Source organism: Sinocyclocheilus rhinocerous, unplaced genomic scaffold, assembly GCF_001515625.1.
Source record: "Sinocyclocheilus rhinocerous isolate Xijiao unplaced genomic scaffold, SAMN03320098_v1.1 scaffold259, whole genome shotgun sequence".
Lineage (NCBI taxonomy): Eukaryota > Metazoa > Chordata > Actinopteri > Cypriniformes > Cyprinidae > Sinocyclocheilus > Sinocyclocheilus rhinocerous.
In genome coordinates this window covers 66,003-75,419 of record NW_015635083.1, presented here as the reverse complement: position 1 = coordinate 75,419, position 9,417 = coordinate 66,003, and the positions used below count along the sequence as shown (strand labels likewise).

The 9,417-nt window shown below is 35.5% G+C and overlaps 2 protein-coding genes across 2 annotated transcripts in view; both read left to right on the top strand.

The window, feature by feature from the left end:
- LOC107746663 (beta-1,3-glucosyltransferase) overlaps window positions 1-1,870 on the top strand; it is an 84,412-nt gene extending 82,542 nt beyond the window's left edge. Inside the window, exons 14-15 of the mRNA XM_016560969.1 lie at window positions 443-587; window positions 981-1,870. Coding sequence (XP_016416455.1) covers window positions 443-587; window positions 981-1,139 — 304 coding nt within the window. The 3' untranslated portion in view covers window positions 1,140-1,870. The remainder of the gene's footprint in view (window positions 1-442; window positions 588-980) is intronic.
- Window positions 1,871-3,154: 1,284 nt separating this feature from the next.
- The window catches only part of rxfp2b (relaxin family peptide receptor 2b), a 27,629-nt gene continuing 21,366 nt past the window's right edge, over window positions 3,155-9,417 (top strand). Inside the window, exons 1-5 of the mRNA XM_016560967.1 lie at window positions 3,155-3,173; window positions 6,457-6,594; window positions 6,916-6,993; window positions 7,355-7,460; window positions 8,110-8,181. Coding sequence (XP_016416453.1) covers window positions 6,516-6,594; window positions 6,916-6,993; window positions 7,355-7,460; window positions 8,110-8,181 — 335 coding nt within the window. The 5' untranslated portion in view covers window positions 3,155-3,173; window positions 6,457-6,515. The remainder of the gene's footprint in view (window positions 3,174-6,456; window positions 6,595-6,915; window positions 6,994-7,354; window positions 7,461-8,109; window positions 8,182-9,417) is intronic.

The window sequence follows — 9,417 nt, the reverse complement described above, 5'->3', positions numbered from 1 at the left end:
ATATATAAAATGTGTTCCTGTGACGTCTTCACATACCTAATGGTGTAAATACATAATTTTGTGTAAATACAAACAGTCATCAGTAATGTTAAAATCCACTGCCATGACGACAGTGTAACATTACAATTCACAGAGGTGACGACAAAGTGCAACAACCACAATTGCAAACTGAGCTCTCTAATTTGGCCCCCTACAGATAAATGCCCACATGCTGTGCAATTTGCTAGCATATTTGGAAACGTTCCTGTAGAAATGAGCTTACCGTAAGTGACTGTGTGGTTAGTGCACATGCAACAACCTCTCGTGTGGGATTCACAAACCCCGCAATGATAAATCAATATTCCATATATCACAGCACTCAATAAAGGTGTATTCAGTTGTTTTTGTTATCCTGCATCGGAGAAGTCGAGTATTCTGAGCTGCTGTGTTGTGTCTCGTACAGGATGGTATTCAGTCGAGAGGCTGTGGTTCAGCTGTTGGCGAGCGGCTGTAAGTGCTACAGTAACGATGCTCCTGATGACATGGTTTTGGGCATGTGTCTCAATGCTCTACGAGTTCCTGTCACACACAGTCCCCTCTTCCACCAGGTACACACACTTTTATCTAATCTAAATAAGGATATACCACGATCTTCTCTTTTTTTTTTTTTTACTTTTTTTTTTTACTTTTTTGAAATACTGAAAATTATTTACTTCTGAAATGACAATGCTAAATTATATTTTTTAATATTTAATTTATATAATCAACATATTACAAATTAATGTTTTTTTCAGACGTCCACTACTTTTCTAAGACCCATTTGAGTTCAGTCAGACCTCACATCACATTTTTAAACGAAATTGTCACTTCACCAGTGTACGCGAAGATGTTTTTTCTCAGGGTTTCTTTTAATGTACCAAATAACAGGAAGTTAGGAACAGTAGTAGTTTCATTGGGTAACACTAATCCTATCTTTTCCTTATTTTCTAATTCTGTCTCAGGCTCGTCCAGAAGATTACGCAAAGGAGTTTTTGGCCCACCAGACCCCCATTTCCTTCCACAAACATTGGAACATAGACCCTATTGCGGTGTTCAACAAGTGGTTGAAGAATGACAAACACACAGAAGGACTACAGAAAAGCACTAAGGATGAATTATAGTGTTTGTGTGTGTGAGAGTAGTAATGTGTGTATGTCTGGTCTGTGTCCTCATTGTGCGTCCTTCATTCTTCTTATGTTTTCTATATAGTAAATCTTGCACAAACATGAATGGAAGGGTGCCTTCTGGTCTGTATGAATGTCCTTAACAGTGTTTTCTTGGGAGTTGCATGTCTTAAATGTTTGTTGGAGAAACATGTCTGAAATATTTATATTATACGATTATCACAACCTGTTCAAGGTTATTTGTAGGTTTATTTTTAAACACTTTTGTTTTCTAAAAGATTGGAATTTTTTGTGAACTATAAAATTGGAATTTATGATAAACTTCAAATCCTGTTGCCTTAAATCTGTTTTTGCAGTGTCCTGATTTCAGTATTAAACGCAAAACCAGCTGCATCTAATAACTAATGAGACTGTCATGAAGCGCTTGTGTTGTGTGGTTATTTTAGGCCCACAGTGGTGCACAGAGCCAGAAATAGTAAAAAAATGCATATGATGAATCACTATGAGGAGCATTGTTATTTGAAAGTTAATGATGATGTTCTTGGCTGTTTTGAAGGCGATGTACTGTAAATGTCAAGATGATGTTTCCATGGTGATGAGCATCTTAGCCATTCTTAAAGGGGACATCAGATGCCCATTTTTCATAAGTTGGTATGATTCTATAGGGCCTACATGAAAAGTCTATAACATACTTTGGTTAAATTTTCTCAATGGCAGTGTAAAACAACACCCTTTTTACCTTGTCAAAAACAGCTCTGTTCACAGCGACCTGTTTCGGTGCAAGTCCCTTTAAATGATAATGAGCTACTGCTCACCCCGCCCCTCTCTTACATCTTCTTTGAGGAACTGGCTAACTAGCACATTATTAGGAAAGGCGATTCATTAAAAAAAACTCATACTCACTTTTTCTGGAGGTAAAGCTGTATCATTAATGATTCATGCGAACATAAAGACATTCAGGTAGATCGTGGGGCACAATTCCTTCAAAAACAAAAGTAATCCACTGCATCTTCAGCGGCTCATATGTTGGGGGTAAATGACGACTGCTATGTTCATTACATCCAACAACAAAACACCTCAATCATTTAGGAGACATTCTTGTCTACACTTGCTCCGGAGTCCAAACAATGGCGGACTGTTTACAGCTCACTCAGGGAAGGTCTGTGATAAAAGCCAGTGTCCGTCAACAGCTGTGTGACATCACTTTGCCCAGAATCTGTGAACGGCTAGAACGGAGAAAGTGCTTATGATTTGTGGGGATTTAAAAAAAAAAAGAACTGGGTGGATTTTTATCATTATAAGGTGGTTGTGTGTACACACACTGCCAAGACGCATTTAAGTTCAAACACCATATAAAAGTGATTTTTGCATCGGTTGTCACCTTTAATAGATTATTCACTGAGATAAAACATCATACATTTTAAAAGTCAACTGTGTATTTTATACACCTAATGATGACTGTTTCCGAACAAATTTCCAAAACAGCATCTGCACGGTCAAACTCAACTTGCAGTTATACTCATTTAGATTTCATTTCAGGTTATTTAAAGGGACAGTTCACCCAAAAATGAAAATTCTGTCATTACTCACCCTCATGTCATTCCAAACCCGCAAACCCTTTGTTCATCTTCGGAACACAAATTAAGATATTTCTGATGAAATCCGAGAGCTCTCTGACCGTCCATAGACAGCAAGGGTACTACCACGGTCATGGCACAGAAATGTAGTAAGGACATCGTTAAAACAGTCCATGTGACATCAGTGGTTCAACCTTAATTTTACAAAGAGTATCACGACGCATGCGTGTGGTGCTGCTGACGTAAAACACGCCTTGTTTGCGTGCAGAGGAACGCATGTGCATGTGTCATGATACTCTCCATAATGGCGCTAAGGTGATGCGGAGGAGAAGAATTGTTGAACCACTGATGTCACATGGACTGTTTTACTGAAGTCCACTTCGTTTCTGAAAAAATATCTTAATTTGCGTTCCGAAGATGAATGAAGGTCTTTTGGGTTTGGAACAACATGAGGGTGAGTATTTAATGAGAGATTTTTCATTTTGGGGTGAACTATCCCTTATAAGTAACTGTCAAAACTTCCTCAATGAAATGCTGATTACAATTTTTAGATAAAATGATGTACGGATAGATAGATAGATAGATAGATCAAATGTTGGATGATGGATAGATGGATAAAAGGAAAGATGAACAAAATCATAGATGGATGGATAGATAGAAAAATAGATACAGTAGATGAATGGATGGATAGATAGATAGGTAGATAGATATCTGTTGTGACAATATCTTATATGACAACAACATATAAGACTAGTTAACCGACAACAGGTTCCATAGCAACCACAAAAGAAGAGGATGAGTCTGACGCACAGCGCTCTCTCTTTCTCTCTCTCTCTCTCTCTCTCTCTCTCTCACCTGCTGGACAAACTTTTTGCATTCGCTATAAGATGTGACTGGCTTCTACCTGTATTGTCCTAAACTCACTCTACGATGAGATACAGGCGCTTTTGTGCTCTTGAATTGCGCGGGAACCTCATGATTGCGTTTCATCCACACACACAGTAATGCGCTCCTGTCTTTATTCTTACTATCAACACAGTTGCAATGCTCATTTGAAAAAAGCTGTCTAGACAGATATCAGGATTTTTTAGCTCAGTGTTTGGTTAAAATGTAATTACACTCATGAGGGCATGTACGACTGGCACGACGCCACAATGAGGTCGGTTCATTCTGCTGCTGTTTCCGTTTTTACATCGGATTTATATTTTATATGGATATTGTTCACCATATCGATAACAACAATCAAAGGTAAGAAATTATCCCTTTCAGTAAAGCGTAGCTGGGTTATCTTAGAAAAAAAATTAGCTTATTTCATGTATTTAGGAATAGATTTTATAGGAATTTTAGGAATAGAATTAACCTACTAAAATGTAAAACTTAAATGGCTTCTTTGATATATATTATTTATATTAAATATAAGCTACATTTCATATTATTGGATCATAAATATCTTACTCATGACCATTCTTGATCCATTCAACCACATTTGATATAAAACATGACCTTTATATAAACCATGACCTTATCAAATCCAGTCATGTTCATGTGACATTTGTAAGTGGTGCCAGACTTGCAGTGATAAGTTCATTGTACTTTTTCAACCACATTATATTTCATAAATGGTGAGTAAAATCAAGTTGAAACTTCAGTTAAATGTCTGGAAGTGAAGATGTTATAATAATGAAACATTTTTTACAGTGTAGCTGAATATTCCTTCAGTACTGATGGAAAAATGTAAATTGTGCTGTACCACATTAAAACATCTTGTAACACCTGACCTGAGGCATGTTGGACACTGAAATCCAAAATTTAGATCCAAAGTTTGAGAGGTTTGATAAGGTCATGTTTTATAAACCTTGGTTTTAAGGGATAATAGTCTTGAGAGATCTTGATCATCAGTAATATTAAATGCAGCCTATATTTATCCACAATCTTAAATAATATTTATCACTATTTTTAATATTGCTGCAAATTGGGCCAGTCATTCTAGCGCTTGAGGAACAGGTGTATATTTCAAACTATTTTGCATGAGGAGACGGTTCAAGGGGTTAGGTTTGATGTAATTGCATCAAAAAGCCACTGAATAAGATTATAAAATTGAAGAGTTCAGATGCAAAAGCCTCTAAGTGCCATCTGAAATTTTCATCTAAAATGAGCATTTTTATCAGGCTGCTATGTTTAGGTTCAGTAATTTTACTCTAATGGCAATGTATAGGTCCTTATCTATGCAATTAAAGTGAAATAACTGAACATAAATATAGGGGCCTGATAAAAATGCTCATTTTAGAAGAAAATTTCAGACGACATTTAGAGGCTTTTGCATCTGAACTCTTCAAATACCAAATTTGCTTTAAATTGAATGGATATGGTCCTGTTTTCAATAAATTTGAATAGTCTTTATCAGTCAATAATATGAAATACAGTAAATATATATAAGTATACATTTAATGTATAAATACTCTTCTTGGCAATACTGCTGTAAATTAGGCCAGTGTTTGTTATGCTCTTGAGGAACAGGCAGCTTACCAACTACATTCCAAAAAAATAAGGTTCTTTATTGCCCTTAATGTTGCAAAAAGAATCTTTAACATCCATTGAAACCTTTCCATTGCACAAAAGGTTCTTTAATGTTGACAAAAGGTAAACCATGGTTCTTTTAAAGATTGTTTACTGAAAGGTTTTTTGTAGAACCCAAAATGGTTCTTCTGTGGTATGCATCGCTGCGGAAAAAAAACACCCTTTTGGAAGCTTTTTGTTTTCAGAGTGTATTCTGAATGACATTTCCTCAAAATGATTATGAATAATCTTTCAACCAAACCAAAGCCAAATATGTTTGATAGTGCTTGTGTATTAATACAATGATAATTTAAGTCTATACTGATATTGATTCTTGGGCTCAGTATAGTAAAAGATGCCTAAATATGAGACCACAAGCTGTTGTCTTTTTCCTGTGACTGAGACATTCCAAGACACGTACTGCACAGACAGTTACAAGACATGTTACAGAGGTCAAAGAAAAATCACCCAATTCATTATATATCTACATCATTCTTTAAAATTCACTTTTGCCTCATAAATATGTATGAATCCTATAAGAAAGCAGATCTCTTTATGGTTTGATATCTCTCTCCTCGCCTCTTTATTTTCTTCTCTCTTACCACAATGCACCATATTGCTGTCAAAAATAATTTGCATTAGAGATTTGCACTGATTGCTCATATGAATATTCCAGTCTAATGTTCTTGTCTCTGAAGCATGTGCCGCTACATATGGAGGAGTAAGAGTCTTTATTATCTAACACTCAAAGGAAATGGGTTTATTTTTGACATAATCTGCACAGTTGGTCCCTTTTCCCGAAGCATTTTGATGTGTGTTCGGAGATAAGCATTGTCTGGATTGTATCACTTCATATCTCATAATTGTTACAGATTACTTATTGTTCATGTTTTTACTAAAGCCTTAAAAGCCTCAGTAAGTATCCTCAATTAACTATAATATCATTATAGTTAAGTACTGATTTGTAAATGTAAAGATAGATGTATAATCACATAAGACATGATCAAGGTCTTGGGAGGATAAAAAGAAAGAAAGTTACTGCACTTAGACCACCCGACTGCATATTTACATCTGAAGGACACTTGATTATTTGATTGCATATTACCTTAACTTTGAAAGTAATGCATAAAGAAGTATAAAAATCTGATTCCTAAGCGTGTTCTTGTATTTTGTCCCAGCAGCAGGTCTGGAGCACAGGCCTTCAGAAAACTGTCCGCTGGGTCACTTTCCATGTGGCAATATGAGCATCTGTCTGCCACAGGTTCTGCACTGCAACAGTCAAAACGACTGTCCCAACGGAGCTGATGAGGACAACTGTGGTCAGAGCTGTTTATAAATACAGACATCTCACATGTAGCTTCTCTATATTTACTGCATTTCTGATTGGTCACAAGGGCTTTATCACAACTATAAAGTATAATTCAAATGTTTTCTGGCATTTTCAAACACCTTTCAAACTCTTAAATTTAAAATGACATTTTTTGTGAATTGTATCTTCCAAATGTAATAAAATAAAAATAAATAATGCAAAATGTAATGGCGGATATGTTGATGTTTATACTAACTTATGTGTGTTTTGTATGAATGTGTGTGTGTGCTTGTCTTATGTTGACCTCTCATCAATGTCCATCTCTCTGAAGGAGACAACAGTGGCTGGGCAGATCTCTTCGACCAGACTTTTAAAAGGGTTTATCCACAAGATCTTGCTGCAGACTGCCGTAAATTTACACCTAATCCCGTCATTACCTCTTCACAGTTTGCTTTCTCAGAAACACAGTTTAGACAGTCTTAAAACTGCTTGTATTAGTACAGAATGTACCTAAACTATATCCAATGCATTGTGCAATATTTATGTCACTTGCAATATAAGTTTATATAAAAGTTACTAGTTCAAATGTAGAATTTATTTAAAATGTATTTTAGAAAATTTGCTACAAAGTAAAACAATGCAGTATAGTTAATTGTTAATTATATTTTGGTTGTCACTCTGCACAAACCTCCAATACATAGTTTTGGCAACTAGAATCTGAATGTGTGTGTGTGTGTGTGTGTGTGTCTCTCTTCTGTCCTGCCTTGCAGAAGTGGAGCAGTACCCTGATCGCTGCCAGTGCGTTAACACTGATATCCACTGTGTGCATGTCAGCTTGAGATCCATTCCACAGGTGTCAGCGAATGTTACGTCCCTGTACGCAGCCGTCCATTGCAAATTTGTGTTGTCAACATTCATTTTATAAATGATAAATGTCTAATTGTTAACATTCTGGGCTGAATTTGACTTCGAATTAAAAATGGCCATGTAAAATACTCGGGGGCAGGTTTAGCACTGCTTTTTTGGGACAGTCTGAATTAGAATGTAACAGTCAGATGTTAAGCAACAAACAACCAATCAGAAACTGAACTTAGCTTGCTTCATTTTGCATTTATAAATGCCTCATTCATTCTTTCAATGTGAAACTGTCAAAAGGGTGATGTAAAATACAGAAGCACATTTCCGCCACAGAATAAAAACATGAAAAAGTAAGAAACTCACAACTGTGAGAAAAAATTCAGAATTGTAAGATAAAAAGATTATATTCTTACAGCTATTTCCCGAAAAGTATATTTAGAAAAACTGGAGCGCATGTATGGGCAGGAATTTTGTAAATCTACAGAGTAAAATCTGTAAATCTTGTTTTGATGGCACAATATGCAAATGAGAACATTAACCTAAATAACAAATTATTAGCAGGATATGCTATATCAGTTTTGAGGGTGTTTTTTTATTTTCTTCATTTCAGTACACAAGTGAAAAACTTTTGAGTGTTTGATTGGCTGTTTGTGTTGCTTTTTGGCAGTTCGTTGAAGAGCAACAAGATTCACGTGTTACCCAATGAGGCTTTCATCAAATACATAAAACTACAGAGGCTGTAAGTATGAATAAGCATTTCTTGAGCCTTTCTTCTGATCCAGACAAGCTCCTCTTTATAATTTCTGTCACATAAAGTGTAATTGATTTCATAAAACCTGCCCAAGATAGATGGTGTAACTTTGGTATGCATTGACCTTGCTTTACTAAAGCCACAAATCAACTCCGGGGTTTGTATAATGGAGCTGTCAACCTGTACAGCTAATGCCACATTTATATGGTACAAAAACAATTGGTTCATGCATGGAGCTGATTAACATTTATGATCAGCTTTCTGCTGAATCCACTTTTATGACGCTTTTATGATGAGGCCATGGTCACCTTAATTTAAATTGAGCTTGCTGCTGCTTATTAATCTCAGTATTGGCAGGTTGCTTTATAGCTTTCCATTAAACCTTGGATTCTATGTGATGCTGTCTGGTTATTAACGAGCCAATTAAAGAACTAGCAGATCTGCTTTCTAGTACAAACCAATATGGCAACAAACGCTTACAGTATTTATTTTTTATTTTTTTTAAAGATGTCAACGTTACACCAATGGAGAGTAATGCTAATTGATGTAACAGTTGGTCCTTTTGACAAATAATTTTCCTAAAAAGAATAAATAAGTCATTTAAAAAAATATTTGTGGGTCATTCCATGAAATCGGTGCCTTTTCCACTTGGAAAAAGTGAAAAATAAAATAAGTTTAATCAATATTTTTTAAATATCCATGAAATGAAGACACCTTTAAATGACAAGAAATTGTATTGTGCCATCTCAGGCTATGTAATTTATTATTTTATGACTATTCTTCTACCTCATGTTTTGGTATTTTTGTCAACCCTGTTACCAACACAAGCATTACTAGATACTATAGTTTAATTAGAACTCATATGCCACTGAATGATATAGGCATTAGCTCAATAATATACCGAGGGTGACCTTTAAAATGTTTGAATTTTACACAGACAATCTTTAAAAACAGGGTCAAACCTAATCAATGTCATCCCTGTTACCCACATGTCATCCATGTTACCCTCTAAAAAGTAACAGGTTGACAGTAACAGGTTTGACGATTTCAAACAAATTTGCTTATTGCTAGCTAATAGTTAAGTTTACAAAAGCACATATTGTACACTTTGAAAGGATTTTAGTTGTAGATATTGATTATGTAAGAAATAATTGTTTAAATTTACATTTTAAAAATGGTAACAAGATTGACATTGCATGTTGCCCCCCCCCAACCCCCCCCCCC